This window comes from Equus quagga, chromosome 2 (assembly GCF_021613505.1).
Source record: "Equus quagga isolate Etosha38 chromosome 2, UCLA_HA_Equagga_1.0, whole genome shotgun sequence".
Lineage (NCBI taxonomy): Eukaryota > Metazoa > Chordata > Mammalia > Perissodactyla > Equidae > Equus > Equus quagga.
Genome location: NC_060268.1, coordinates 74,777,774 through 74,793,477, shown reverse-complemented (window position 1 = coordinate 74,793,477; position 15,704 = coordinate 74,777,774). Strand labels below are relative to the sequence as shown.

Below are 15,704 nucleotides of genomic sequence, written 5' to 3'. Positions count from 1 at the left end.
ATTAGGCCATAAAACAAGTCTCAATAAATTTAAGAACATTGAAATAATACCATTCATCTTTTCTGACCACAAAGGTACGAAACTAGAAATCAACTACATGGAGGCAATCAGAAAAGCCACAAAAATGTGGAGATTAAATAAAATGCTACTGAACAATGATTGGGTCAATGAAGAAATCAAAAAATTCCTGGAGACAAATGAAAACGAAAATGCGACATGCCAAAATCTATGGGATACAGCAAAAGCAGTTCTAAGAGGGAAGTTTATAGCAACTCAGGCCTACCTCAACAAAGAAGAAAAATTCAAAATAAACAATCTAACAGTGCATCTAAAGGTACTGGAAAAAGAAGAACAAACAAAGCCCAAAATCAGCAGAAGGAAGGAAATAATAAACATCAGCAGAAATAAATGAAATAGAGACTAAAAAGCAATAGAAAGAATTAATGAAACCAAGAGCTGGTTCTTTGAAAAGATAAACAAAATTGACAAACCCTTAGCTAGACTCACCAAGAAAAAAAGAGAGAAGCCTGAAATAAATATAATCAGAAATGAAAGAGGAGAGATTACAATGGACACCTCAGAAATACAAAAGATAATAAGGGAAGACTATGAAAAGCTATATGCCAACAAATTGGATAATCTAGAAGAAATGGATACATTCTTAGAAACATACAACCTTCCAAAACTGGACCAAGAAGTAGAGAATTTGTATAGACCGATCACCAGTAAGGAGATCAAAACAGCAATCAAAAACCTCCCAAAAAACAAAAGTCCAAGACCAGATGGCTAACCTGGTGAATTCTACCAAACATTCAAAGAAGACTTAATACCTATCCTTCTCAAACTCTTCCAAAACTTTGAAGAGGAGGGGAGGCTTCCTAACTCATTCTACGAAGTCAACATTATCCTGATACCAAAACCAGACAAGGACAACACAAAAAAAGAAAATTACAGGCCAATATCACTGATGAACATCAACGCAAAAGTTCTCAAGAAAATACTAGCAAATGGAATATAGCAATACATTAAAAAGATCATAAGTCATGATTAAGTGGGTTTCATTCCAGGGATGCAGGGATGGTTCAACATCTGTAAATCAATCAACATGATACACCACATTAACAAAATGAAGAATAAAAACCACATGATCATCTCAATAGATGCAGAGAAAGCATGTGACAAGATACAGCATCCATTTATGATAAAAACGCTAAATAAAATGGGAATACAAGGAAATCATCTCAACGTAACAAAGGCCATATATGGCAAACCCACAGCAAATATCATTCTCAATGCAGAAAAACTGAAAGCTATCCCTCTAAGTACAGGAACCAGACAAGGATGCCCACTTACCCCTCTCTTATTTAACATAGTATTGGAAGTCCTAGACAGAGCAATCAGGCAAGAAAAAGAAATAAAAAGGATCCATATTGGAAAAGAAGAAGTGAAACTGTCACTCTTTGCAGATGACATGATTACAGAAAACCCTGAAGAATCCACTAAAAGACTTTTAGAAATAATAAATGAATATAGTCAAGTCACAGGATACAAAATCAACATAAAAAACCAGTTGCGTTTCTATACAATAACAATGAAGTAGCAGAAAGAGAAATTAAGAATAAAATCCCATTTACAATTGCAACCAAAAGAATAAAATACCTAGGAATAAACTTAACCAAAGAGGTGAAAGATCTGTACATTGAAAACTATAAGACAATGTTGAAAGAAATCAACGGTGACACAAAGAAATGGAAAGATATTCCGTGCTCTTGGATTGGAAGAATTAACATAGTTAAAATGTCCATACTTCCTAAAGCAATCTACAGATTCAATGCAATCCCTATCAAAGTTTCAAGAACATTTTTCACAGAAATAGAACAAAGAATCCTAAAATTTATATGGATCAACAAAAGACCCCAAATAGCCAAAGGATTTCTGAGAAAAAAAGAACAAAGCTGGAGGTATCACACTCCTGGATTTCAAAATATACTACAAAGCTATAGTAACCAAAACAGCATGGTACTGGCACAAAAACAGACACACAGATCAAAGGAACAGAATCGAGAGCCCAGAAAGAAATCCACACATTTATGGACAGCTAATGTTCGACAAGGGAGCCAAGAGCATACAATGGAGAAAGGAGAGTCTCTTCAGTAAATGGTGTTGGGAAAACTGGACAGCCACATGCAAAGAATGAAAGTAGACCATTATCTTACACTGTGCACAAAAATCAACTCAAAATGGATTAAAGACTTGAATGTAAGACCCAAAACCAGGAAACTTCTAGGAGAAAACATAGGCAGTATGCTCTTTGACATCAGTCTTAGCAGCATATTTTCAAGTGCCATTTCTGACCGGGCAAGGGAAACAAAAGAAAAAATGAACAAATGGGACTACATCAGACTAAAACGCTTCTGCACAGCAAAGGAAACCATCAACAAAACGAAAAGACAACCTAACAATTAGGAGAAGATATTCGCAACCCTTACATCAGATAAGTGGTTAATATTCAAAATATACACAGAACTCATACAGCTCAACAACCAAAAACCCAACAACCCAATTAAAAAATGGACAAAAGATCTAACAGACAATTCTCCAAAGAAGATATATGGATGGGCAACAGGCACATGAGAAGATGCTCAACATCATTAGCTATCAGGGAAATGCAAATCAAAACTACAATGAGGTATCACCTCACTCTGGTCAGAATGGCTAGAATTAACAAGACAGGAAACAAGTGTTGGAGAGGATGTGGAGAAAAGGGAACCCTCAGACACTCCTGGTGGGAGTGCAAACTGGTGCAGCCACTATAGAATCAGTATGGAGTATCCTCAGAAAATTAAGAATAGATCTACCATATGATCCAGCTATCCCACTGCTGGATATTTATCCAAAGAACTTAAAAACACAAAGGCATAAAGATACACGCACTCCTAAGTTCATTGCAGCATTATTCACAATAGCCATGACTTGGAAGCAACCTAGGTGCCCATCAAGGGACGAACGGATAAAGAAGATGTGGTATATATACATAATGGAATACTACTCAGCCGTAAGAAATGGTGACATCTGGCCATTTGTGACAACATGGATGCACCTTGAGGGTATTGTGCTAAGTGAAGTAAGTCAGAAGCAGAAAGTCAAATACCGTATTATCTCATTCATAAGTAGAAGATAAAAACGACAGACAAACACATAGCAACGGAGATTGGATTGGTAGTTACCCAAGCGGAAGAGGAAATGGGGGAGGGCAAAATGGATGATTAGGCTCACATGTGAGGACATGGACTATAATTAGTTTTTGGGTGGTGAATATGATATAATCTACACAGAATTTGATATATATTATGATGTACATCTGAAAGTCATATGTTATAACCTGATGTTACTGCAATAAAATAAATAAAAAAAGAAACAACAACAGAGTCCAGCAGAATGCCCTGGACCACTCCAGAAACCTCTGGGAGCTCTGTATGGTGCTGAAATCACTCTGCACATGCCACAGTTCATGCTGCTGAGAGTGTAGCACCATCCCAGAGGCTCTACTAGGAAGCTCTTCGCACCCAGCTTTTGGGCAGCTTCCCATGCCACATTGTAAGGTCTCTAGAGTAGTTACACTGAGTGAGACAGAAAGTAGAATGGTGGTTTCAGGGGCCGGGGAAGGGGAGAAAAGAAGAGTGTTTAATGGGTAAAGAGTTTCAGTTTGGAAAGATGAAGAAGTTTTGGAGATCTGGTGCACAGCAATGTTAATATAGTTAACACTACTGAACTGTATTCTTAAAAATGGTCAAGATGGCAAATTTTATGTTATGGGTTTTTTTTTAATCACCATTAAAAAAAAAGCTAACAAATTAGCTGTCAGTTAGTAAGAGTTCCCCACACATCCCCCTTTCTCTGTTTTCTGTAGACACAGATGAGGAGCAGACTTGCTGCTTTGCTTACTATACCCAACTGCAGAAGAGCTGGCTTTGAGCCTCACCCAACCGTAGAATCCATGCCAAGGTGACACACACCTTCTTACCTTCACCATGTTCTTGTGCCAACAATTATGAGTGGGAAGGCAGAATGCACTTTAGTTTGTTCATGACAAAAGTGTGTGATGAGTGTGTTTTGGGGCCAGTGCAGGGTAACTGGCCCTTATGTATACGCCTTGCTCTAGGTGGCTGCAATTGGAACACTGGGCCAGAATTTTGTTGCAATTCATTAAGCAGGTATGTCACAAGAGCGTCCTTTCCTGGTGATTTACTCCAACAATCTCCAATAAGGGCATGTGGGAAACCTCTGCACCAGTAGATTTATTCCATGTCTATTTCATTACTTGTAAATAGCACAAACTTTCATATAAAATTTAAAGTAAGAGTTAGCTGTTATTTTAAAAGGAATCTCATAATATTTTTGACTGTTCTAATATCCCTTGTTGAAATGAGCAGCTCATATAAACAAAACCTCATTAAGAGTGATCTGGCATCATTTTGTCCAGAAGGTAGGCATAAATGGAGGTGCATATTCTTCCTCTGTTTATGAAAAATCATACTTAATTAAATATGAAATTTCTTTCCCCAGAACACCAGTAGTGTTGCCAGATAGAATATAAGATGCCCATGGGGCTGGCCCGGTGGCACAGCAGTTAAGTGTGCATGTCCCACTTCGGCAGCCCGAGGTTCGCCGGTTTGGATGCTGGGTGCAGACGTGGCACCACTTGGCAAGCCATGCTGTAGTAGGCATCTCACATATAAAGTAGAGGAAGATGGGCACGGATGTTAGCTCAGGGCCAGCCTTCCTCAGCAAAAAGAGGAGGATTGGCAGTAGTTAGCTTAGGGCAAATCTTCCTCAAAAATAAAGATGCCCAAATATTGTATAGGACATACTTTTACTGAAAATATTATTTGTTGTTTATCTGAAATTCAAACTGAACTGGACATTCAATACATTTTGCTTGCTAAATCTGGTAACCCCACTTACCAGTGGTGAGGCCCCTGGCTTGGGGAAGGCTGTCTACTACCCAAGGTGGCCCCTTTACAAACTGAACCTGGGAGGAACACTCTTACCTCCTGGACATGTATTCTCCACAGAGAAGACAGCACCCCCAAGGGAACAAAGAGTCGTTCTTGAAGGCAAAAACATCTTTTTTATGTGTATAGCACAGATATACATATAGTACATAAACAGATATACAGAATATCTGTGGCATTACAATGCCATGGGGGGACAATGAGAAAAAAAAAGTCTAAAAAGCCTCGTTAAGGGGTCAATAATGAAAAAAAGAGAGAGAGAGAAAGTTGGGAAACACTGCCCTAGATTACTTTGCTTTAGGAATTTAAATTTCCTTAAAAGATGACACTCAAAGTCATCTTAACTTTGGCTACCATTTACTCCTGATAATGTGATAACACTCTTAGAAGGCCATGATAACATTATTCCAGATTCTGACGGTTCCTTGAGCAAAGACCTGTCTGTCTGGGAAACGCTGGAATTCCAATAATAATAATAATGATAAAGTTCTTTGGTCCTCCAGAGATGGGAGGAGATGGTTGTGCTCCAGGGAAGGAGAAGAGCGCAGGGGCTGGGATGCTGCGATTAACCACATCAGTCAGAACAAAGCTAATGGAGCAAGAGGCAGGCCAGGCCACTGGACCCCAGGTGTCCTGGAGGAGGGTAAGGTCACACAAGAGGCCACACAGAGGCGTTTCTGTGCAGGGCAATCTGCAGCAGGGCCTGGGGACAGACCCCCCCAGCCCTGAGGGGAGAGAAGCAGTGACTGCTCCACTGTCCCACTGTTTTTAAAATTGCTCCTCCAGACTCAAGGACACACAGCTCCTCGGCCACGTCTGGGAAGACCTTGCTCCTCATTCTTAGGTGGCTTCTCCCTTACAAATCCTCACTGCAACAATGGCTGGACAGTCACTGGGAAAAACCAATGTCAGGGTTTGTAGGATTTCATTCTTTATGAATGCTGGGATCCCTCTAAATTCGGATGGAGGGCATAGGAGAGTGCAAAGAACCTAAGCTCAAAGTAGAGGACCCCCGAGGAGCTGGGAAGATATTGAGCCCTGTCCTAGGGAGTAAGGATGTGGACCCCCAGAGTGATTCGGTCAGCCCGGCTCTCCTGCGCTAATCTCAGACTACAGGCACTCCACATTCACTTTGCATTTTAAGTGATATTCATGCAATATTAGCCTCTTCTTCCTGATCTAACACAAGGCAACCCAGAACCCCTGTGGCTTTTCTACCTATGGTTCTAGGAGAAATTCTGGGTCCAGAACACAGCTGATTGGGTAATGGAGCAACATCACTTGAAGAAGTGGAATCAATGCTACCCAGCGTCTGATCGGCAGGTGGTGGCTGTCTGAGGGGGCCTACGCAGAAGTTCCTTGAGGCCACATGTGGGTCCTGGAGGGGCCAGGGCCACAGTGTTGGACAGTGACAGCTCCTGTCAGTCTGTTAAGATGACTCCCATGTCCACTGACCTCAAGACACAGCAGGCCTGAGATAAGCCCTGCTCCTGCTGAGCAGTGCAGATGGACACTGCAGTGGAGCACAGGCTGCTGGCTTGAGTCCCCACCACACACCACTGGCAATGCTCAGGACCCCGTGAAGGGGCCCTCAGAGGAAGATGCCCACTCCTACTCAGGATTTTAAAGTGTGTTTTTAAATTGCTTAAAGTGATATTTCCATTTCTTCTACACATTAGAAAAATTTATTTCTCCAACAAGTAGTTTCATCTCAGTAAGATGGAAAATTAAGAAGGAGAACTCCCTCCTTCACTCATGTATGCATTTATTGATTTATTGAATAGCAGCAATGTGTGAGGTCCATGCGAGGTGGTGGAATACTCTCCATCCTCACTCTTGGAGGAGGGGGGAGCAGTCTAGAAGTTTGTGCCTTAAAGACCAGAAAGACTTAAAGACTGAAGCACAGGCAAGTGAATCTTAAGGGGAAAGAGCCAGAGAAAAGGGAAAGGAACCTAGCTTATGCTTATGCTTTATACAAGCACAAAGATAGGGGTACTGTGCTACGGGCTTGGGTGGGGGCTTCCTGTGAGGTCGGCATCCTGGTTTCCCTCGTATAGGTGGGAAACAGAGGCACATAGAGAGTGACTTGTTCAGGGTCACCCAGGCCTTCAGTGTAGACCTGGGATTTGAACAAAGGTCTGTAGGTACTGCGGTGGGTGGAGTCCCTGCTTTCTACCTGATCCCACATAGCTTCCTGTCAGGGCAGGCAAGAAACAGTCATGTCCTGCAAATCTGACACGTTCCCTCTAACACAGTCACGTCCATCCCCAGCTTAGCCTCCTCTGCCTTATTTAATAAAAGTGGCATGAGCTCTTTGAAGAAAGATGTTGGATTAAATCCAAAGGGTAACACTCATGTGTCCTAGTTACTTTATCACCTGCACAGCTTGGCCACAGCGCTGTTTCCTGAGCACAGATCAACATCTGCAGGTCTGCTCCTCTCCACACCCCACAGCAAAAGTTGAATGATTTATGCGTAATGCCAGGGTGTTACCAGTGGATACTTCAACATGACCCCAGAGCCATCCTACAGCCCCTGTCTTGGGAAACCACTGGGGTCTCTGAACATCATGAATCCTAATTTGCCTGTGTCTACATGTAGATCTTCCCTATCCAAACCTGTCTGAACCACAGACCACTTGGCAATTCCCAGAGGAAGGAGGAGATCTGCACAAACGGCTTATTTTTAATTTGCCCCTTCAATGTCATGGTTTGGGCAAGGTGACAGTTACAGCAATGTCATTCTTTTACCTATTTCTTCTATGGTGCAACAGATAGGAGGCTCTGCTCCTTCTCATCTGCAGGTACCTGGATGTGGATGGTAATTTCCTCCCAGGGACCCACAGTAGGAGATGGACAGCAGCAGAGGAGATGGGCGCAACAGCAAAGCTACACTGGTGCTGCAGGATCAGTGGAGGTGCTGTGAGGCTCCAGCCTGCACATGGGCTCCCTGCACCCCTGACCTTGATGTTGACTCTGACTTATAAGAGTTTTGTTTGCTTCTGCTTTGTCTATAAATTTGAGACTTTTTACTCATTTAAGAAAGTGCATTGCCAGCTAAGTGAAAGTGTGGCAACTGTGGCAACCTTCTCGGTTGCTCTGGGTCCCTGGAACAGCTCAGCAGGGCTCCCTGCCCCACCTCGGGGGCCTTTCCTGCACCCCTGTCCTACCCTTGCTTGCTAGTGCTGGTCCAGGCCTTTTACATCCCTGACACACTATACGTGGTAAAGTCTGAAACACAGCACTCCATTTAACTGTCTTTACTGCAAGGCTGTGGGATATGACAATGGTTATTTTTTTTTTACAATAGAATGAAATCTCAGATAATTGCCTATTTATCTGTTTTTCTTTGGTATGTATGCAAAAATCAAATTTCAGAATGAAGAAGGCTCTTGGAATGCAAAATCAGCCTGTGAATTGGATTCTCTGTCCACCCTATGGCAGAACCACTGCAGGGGTGGAAAGGCAAAATTCTGCCCTCCAGAAGGTTATCTCCATGAAAGCCCATCCAAACTGTTTTTAGAGACGTATTTGCAAATTTAGCTCAGCTGCTTTCGGGAGGCAGCAGCTCTGTGATGGGAAAAAGGATTTCCTGTCTGCAGAGATCCTCCAGGGCACTTTCTCACAACAAAGTGGTCCTGGCCTTCAGAGCGACGAGTCCTGTTCCAAGGCACTGAGAATATGTTCTGTTCTGAGGCAGTGCAATTATGGAGAGAGGACCATGGGAAGTAAGGCATTCCCTAGCTCCATCCCAGGGCTCCGGAAAGACATAGCCAGCATACAGGTTTTTCCAGCAGGTTGTACCTAGAGCTGTTTCCAGGATACAGCAGATAGGTAGGCTGTGGTGGTCAGGCAGAGCAGCCACGCAGGGTCCCTCCCTCTGCTAGTATCATCCACCTCCACTCTGCTTCTCTCCCTAGAGATCAGAAGTGCACTCCTTTGTTCTCCAAGTGCGGAGAGTGGGTGACCAGCTTTACAGTGGCGACCAAGGTGCTTCCCTCCCAAGTCCCAGAAGCATTGCATCTGGAAAGAGGTGAAGCCCTTCTGCTTGGTAAAGTTCCACCCTCTACACCAGTGGTTTTTGAACCCCTCTTTGCCAACCTAAAAGTTATATGGAACTCTAGTACACAAAAGAGACCAGGAAGGGGCTTCTCTGCTCTAAGCTGGGACAAAGAGCAGGGGGCAAGAGGTCAGCAGCCTCCACTATGTGGGCCCCAACTGTGGACCGAAGCGGCTCCACAAATGGACTAAAAACTGTGGCCTGGGCCTCACAGCTGCTCCAGGTCCGGGCAATCAGAGAGCAGAAAGGAACTTTCTGGAACATTTAGTCTGAAAGTTCTTAGCTTTCATTGTCCAGATTTTAAACCTGATGCCTGGTCTCACCCCCATTGTTATGAGAGGAGTTCAGGAACTGAAGCCCTCCACCCCGTTCCCCAGTGCCTTCTAGTCCAAACCCTTCAAAGGCGGAAAGTGCCATGCAGAGACGCAAATCTCGGATGGGGACTGCTTAAAAAAGAATTAATGAAAATAACTTTATCCGTGGGACGGGACTGGGGGAGGGTTTGATTTCTTGGGATTCTACCTGGGGCTGGGGGTGCAGCCAAGCGAGGGAGCTGGATACCTGAGGAGCAGGGCAGCAGCAGGTCCATAATCACGGAGTCGGCCCCCTTGGTGTAGACGTAGATCTCGTCCGTGAGCGGGTGCCGAATCACCACCGACATCCTCTTGCGGATGGAGTCAAAACCCAGTGTATGCAGGAGCTCGAAGGTGAGCCTGCCCAGGTGGGGAAGTTCCACGGACACCTGGTCATGCAGCCGGTCCGCCAGCGCGCAGTTGTAGGCCCTGGCGGCATACACGAGCGCAGCCTCATCAGGGCTCTCGGCCTCATAGCGCAGCTCCTGCTCTTGCTCCTGTGCCTGCTCTAGCTCCCTCTCCTGCTCCTGCTCCCGAGCGGCCGGCTCCGGAGACCAGCCCTCAGCCCCGCTGCTGTAGCCATTGCTGGTGATGGCTGGGGCGGGCTGGCCCAACCTCTCCTCCAGTCTGAGCAGCGTGCTATTGTTGGATAGGGTGGACAGAAAGCTGGACCCCGACTTATGGGTGGACTTGGTGGCCAGGCTCCCAATGCTGCTGCTGCCCGAGGTCAGGCGGCTGGGTGTGAACCTCCGGAGGAAGTCTTCTATTGTCTTTACCGGGGACTTCAGCTCAAACCTCCCCCTCACCTGCAAGAGAAGCAGTCAGAAAAGAGTTGAAGTGTGTTCCCCAGAGGCCTCACCCCGATTACCACTGGGCACTCCTCCACTTCCCCAGTGGGGGCTCCAAGCACAGATATCCCATTTCTCAGATTTCCGGGCATGCAATGAAAATTGCAGCCAGAGCCAACATTTCTTCCTTGAAACCATCTCTTGGCCTCTTCCACTTCACTTAAACCAAGATTATCCAATATTCATTCTTTTAGGATGTGATCATCAGAGTAGCCACAACTGAGGCTCCGGATTGACTCAGTGGAGTGTGTGGCTGGTGGTGTCCGCACGCTTTGAGACCTCTGCTGGCTGTCCTCTCACTGCAGTGTTCCACTGCTTTGCAGAAAAGGTTCAGAGGAGTGGGCTTATCATTGCCTGGCGTTGCCTGGCACAAAAGCCAGCCTTTTTTGTTTTTAATTAAAAAACCATTTAACAAAAGGTCAATTTATACACTCCTTTGAATTATGTCCATAAAAAATTTAAATATACAAATAACCTTCCGAAACCCAAAAGAATCTTTCTAAACAAATGAAATACATACACAAATTCAGGATCCAAATCACTAAACAAATTTTTTAAATCACAAATTATGTATCTTATAACAAGAAATGAAAACAACAAAATTACAGTTATATACAATTGTTAAAGTTTCAAGAAGCTCAATGATGGAGCAACAGAGCAACACTTCTGAGTACTGTTCAGTAATGCTGGTATAACACATCTATTTTAATTTTCTGCTAGAAAATGGATTTAGAGATACCATTGAAACAAAACATTGAATTATAGTTATCCTTAAATTTCATAATTTTGCCCACCAGTCCACAGTTGTGAATTACAGTAATAGCCTCCAGAAAAGGCAGGTATTTGGTAAAGCAAGGTACATAGGACCAAGTATTTTTCTTTTTTTTTTCTCTTTACTGCTTGGACAAAGTGATTTTTTTAACTGAGTTCATAATAGTTTACATCATTGTGAAATTTCAGTCCTACATTATTTCTTGTTCATCATCACATAAGTGCTCCACTTCGCCCCTTGTGCCCACTCCCCACCCCCTTCCCAAGGTAACCACTGAACTGTTTTCTTAGTCCATGTATTTGTTTATAGTCCACATATGAGTGAAATCATATGGTGTATGTCTTTCTCAGTCTGGCTTATTTCATTTAGCATAATATCCTCCAGGTCCATCCATGTTGTTGCAAATGGGATGAATTTGTCTTTTTTTATGGCTGAGTAGTATTCCATTGTATATATATATATTACATCTGCTTTATCCAATCATTGGTCGATGGACACTTGGATTGTTTCCACATCTTGGCTATTGTGAATAGTGCTGCAATGAACACAGGGGTGCATATGTTACTTTGGCTTGTTGATTTCAAGTTGTTTAGGTAGATATCCAGTTGTGGGATAGCTGGGTCATATGGTATTTCTATTTTTAGTTTTTTGAAGAATCTCCATCCTGTTTTCCATAGTGACTGCACCAGTTTGCATTCCCACCAGCAGTGTATGAGGTTTCTCCAGACCCTCCCCAACATTTGTTATTTTTAGTCTTAGTGATTATAGCCATTTTAACAGGTGTAAGGTGGTATCGTAGTGTAGTTTTGATTTGCACTTCCCTGATGATTAGTGCTGCTGAACATCTTTTCATGTGTTTATTGGCCATCTGTATATCTTCTTTGGAAAAATGTCTGTTCATATCCTCTGTGCATTTTTTGATCAGGCTTGTTTTTTTTTTTGTTGTTCAGCTGTGTAGTTTTATATATACTATGGAGATTAACCCCTTTCGGATATATAATTTGCAAATATTTTCTCCCAATTCGTGGGTTGCCTTTTTGTTTTGATTCTAGTTTCTTTTGCATTGCAGAAGCTCTTTTAGTCTGATGAAGTCCCACTTGTTTATTCTTTCGTTTCCCTTGTCTGAGAAGACATGGTATTCAAAAAGATCCTTTTAAGCTTGATGTCAAAGATCATACTACCTATATTATCTCCCAGGAGTTTTGTGGTTTCAAGACTTATTTGCAAGTATTTAATCCATTTTAAGTTTATTTTTATGCATGGTGTGAGATAATGGTCTACTTCCATTCTTTTGTAAGTGGCTGTCCAGTTTCCCAACACCATTTATTGAAGAGACTGTCTTTTCTCCATTGTATGTTCTTGGCACCTTTGTCGAAGATTAGCTGTCCGTAGGTGTGAGGTTTTATTTCTGGGCTTTCAATTCTGTTCCGTTCATCTGTGTGCCTGTTTTTGTACCAGTACCATGCTGCTTTGATTACCATGGCTTTGTACTACATGTTGAAGTCAGGGACCGTGATGCCTCCAGCTTTGTTCCTTTTTCTCATGATTACTTTAGCAATTCGAGGTCTTTGTTTGCCCCATATGAATTTTAGGATTCTTTGTTCTATTTCCGTGAAGAATGTCATTGGGATTCTGATTGGGATTGCAGTGAATCTGAAGATTGCTTTGGGTAGTATGGACATTTTAACTATGCTTACTCTTCCAATCCATGTGCATGGAATCTCTTTCCACCTCTATGTCATCATCTATTTTTTTCAATAATGTCTTACAGTTTTCATTGTATAAGTCCTTCACCTCCTTGGTTAAATTTATTTCTAGGTACTTTGTTCTTTTTGTTGTGATTGTAAATGGAGTTGTATTCTTGAGTTCTCTTTCTGTAAGTTACTAGAGTATATAAATGCAACTGATTTTTGTAAATTGATTTTATACCCTGCAACTTTTACTGTAGGTGTTAATTATTTCCAATATTTTTCCGATGGATTTTTTAGGGTTTTCTATATACAAGATCATGTCGTCTGCAAACAGTGAGAGTTTCACTTCTTCACTCCCTATTTGGATTCCTTTTGTTCCTTTCTCTTGCCTAATTACTCTGGCCAAAACCTACAGTACTATGTTGAATAAGAGTTGTGATAGTAGGCATCCTTGCCTTGTTCCTGTTCTCAGAGGGATGGCATTCAGCTTTTCCCATTGAGTATGATGGTGGCTGTGGGTTTGTCATATATGGTCTTTATTATGTTGAGGTAATTTCCTTCTATCTCCATTTTGTTAAGAGTTCTTATCATAAATGGCTGTTGGATCTTGTCAAATGCTTTTTCTATGTCTGTTGAGATGATCTTGTGGTTTTTATTCCTCATGTTGTTAATGTGGTGTATCACATTGGTTGATTTGCGGATGTTGAACCATCCCTGGTTGGTTGTATAAATCCCACTTCATCATGATGTATGATCTTTTTGATGTATTGCTGTATTCAGGTTGCCAATATTTGTTGAGGATTTTTGCATCTATGTTCATCAGTGATATTGGCTTGTAGTTTTCCTTTTTTGTGTTGTCCTTGTCAGGCTTTGGTATTAGAGTGATGTTGGCCTCGTTGAATGCGTTAGGAAGTATTCCATCTTCTCTGATTTTTTGGAATAGGTTGACAAGGATAGGTATTAAATCTTCTCTGACAGTTTGGTAGACTTCTCCAGGGAAGCCATGTGGTCCTGAGCTCTTATGTTCTGGGATGCTTTTGATTACTGTTTCAATCTCTTTATTTGTGTTTGGTCTATTCAGATTATTTCCTCTTGATTCAGCTTTGGGAGGTTGTAAGAGTCTAAGGATTTATCCATTTCCTCTAGATTGTCCATTTTGTTGGCATATAGCTTTCCATACTATTCTCTTAGAATTCTTTGTATTTCTATGGTATCTGTTGTTATTTCTCCTCTTTCATTTCTAATAGTATTTATCTGGTCTTTCTCTCTTTTCTTCTTTGTAAGTCTGGCAAGGGGTTTCTCAATTTTGTTTATCTTCTCAAAGAACCAGCTCCTTGTTCCACTGATCCTTTCTACTGCCTTTTTTGTTTCAATTGCTTTTATTTCTGCTCTGATTTTTACTATTTCTCTCCTTCTGCTGACTTTGGGATTTGTTTGTTCTTCTTCTAATTCACTCAGGTGTAGTTTGGGATTGCTTATTTGGGATTTTTCTTGTTTGTTAAGGTGAGCCTGTATTGCGATGAATTTCCCTCTTAGTACCACTTTTGCTGCATATGTAGGACCAATTTTGATAAAGGGGCTTTTCTTTGTTCCTACAATGACTTTAAATATGCTACATATCCAGGCGGGAGATTCAGCCAGCCACGCTGGAGCTCCTGTGGCTCCAAATACCCTCAAAGGTGGCACTCGCTAAAGTGTCGGAACAGAAATGCACACAGAGATGTTCATTTACAGTCTGAGGTGGGTGATTGAATATTGTGCTCCCTACATGGAACTCACTACATGTGTGACACAGGCTTCAGTTATGTTGGGGTCTCTCTCATGTATTCAGTCCTTGCAACAATGACTAGGTATGTTAGATAGGCTCTAACCTAGAAACCAAATACCCCTCCAGGGATGCACATCAGAGTGATTGAATACAGGGTGGCGGAAGAACCCAGAGGCCAGATGAGACATGCTGAGACAGCTAAGAGATGAGCTGCAGCAGGAGGCAGCTCTTACCCAGGCTGGCAGCACAAGCCTTCTGTCTCTGAGTCCTTTCCACTCAGGATCTTCTGGGTCCACTGGGGCCTCTGCAGGCCCACGTGGCAGAAGCGAGAGCACAGGGGGCCGCACTGCTGCCAGGCATGCTTCTGCCACAGAGAGGACAGGGACGCCTGGTTTACCCCACATCCCACACCAGTGGCTCCATCAGTGGAACCTGTTGGAAGGGCTGACCCAGGAGATCGGGAAGAGGCCTGGGAAAGCAAGGGGCTCGGGGGCAGGTCTATGGCATGCATCTGGCCCTGGAACACTTTTGTTTTGACCCATTTAAAGTTGCTTTGCTGCACTGTACAAATCCATGCTTGGATGACTCCCACACCACCTGGCCCACCTGAGGACTTTCTGAGGAGCACCTGAGTTATAGAGGCTTCTTTCACACATAAAAGCTTACTCCTTTTGGAAAGAACTTTAATGTTAACCCAAGCAAAAGAACTTGGGTACTGCTATGCTTTCCACCTTCCTCCTCCTCAGGTAACCTCTGATTGATTCTCAATCACTTCTTGAATGACAATGTTAAAAACCTTTATTAAGGTCAAATACTTTTACTGTGTGCCAAACCCTATTCTGAGCCCCCTCTGTAAATCCTTACCACCACCCTCATGTCCCAGATGGGATTCATGAGGCACAGGAGGGGAACAGCTTGTCTAAAGCCACTCAGCTAAGTGGTGATGTCAGGATTCAAGTCCAGGCCACTCATCCCAGAGTCTGTCCTGTCCTCTCTCCTGTGAGAGTCTGGGACCCAGAGGCTCTGCGTAGGTTGTATAAGGCAGCCTTGCTCCTGCCCCTGCCAACCCCAGGCCAGGCCAGCAGCTCTGCACCCCTTCTGTCCAGGGCTCAGAGGGTGTGTGTCTTCTCCCACTTGGCCCAATCCTGGCACCCATCTACTGCATCCTGGGATGGCACTGAAGAACCAAAGAGCTGGT

At 43.0% G+C, this 15,704-nt stretch overlaps 1 protein-coding gene across 1 annotated transcript in view; it reads right to left on the bottom strand.

The window, feature by feature from the left end:
• Positions 1–15,704, bottom strand: part of ATP10A (ATPase phospholipid transporting 10A (putative)) — a 176,718-nt gene that overhangs the window by 27,961 nt on the left and 133,053 nt on the right. The window contains 1 exon segment of the mRNA XM_046654707.1: positions 9,636–10,233. Coding sequence (XP_046510663.1) covers positions 9,636–10,233 — 598 coding nt within the window.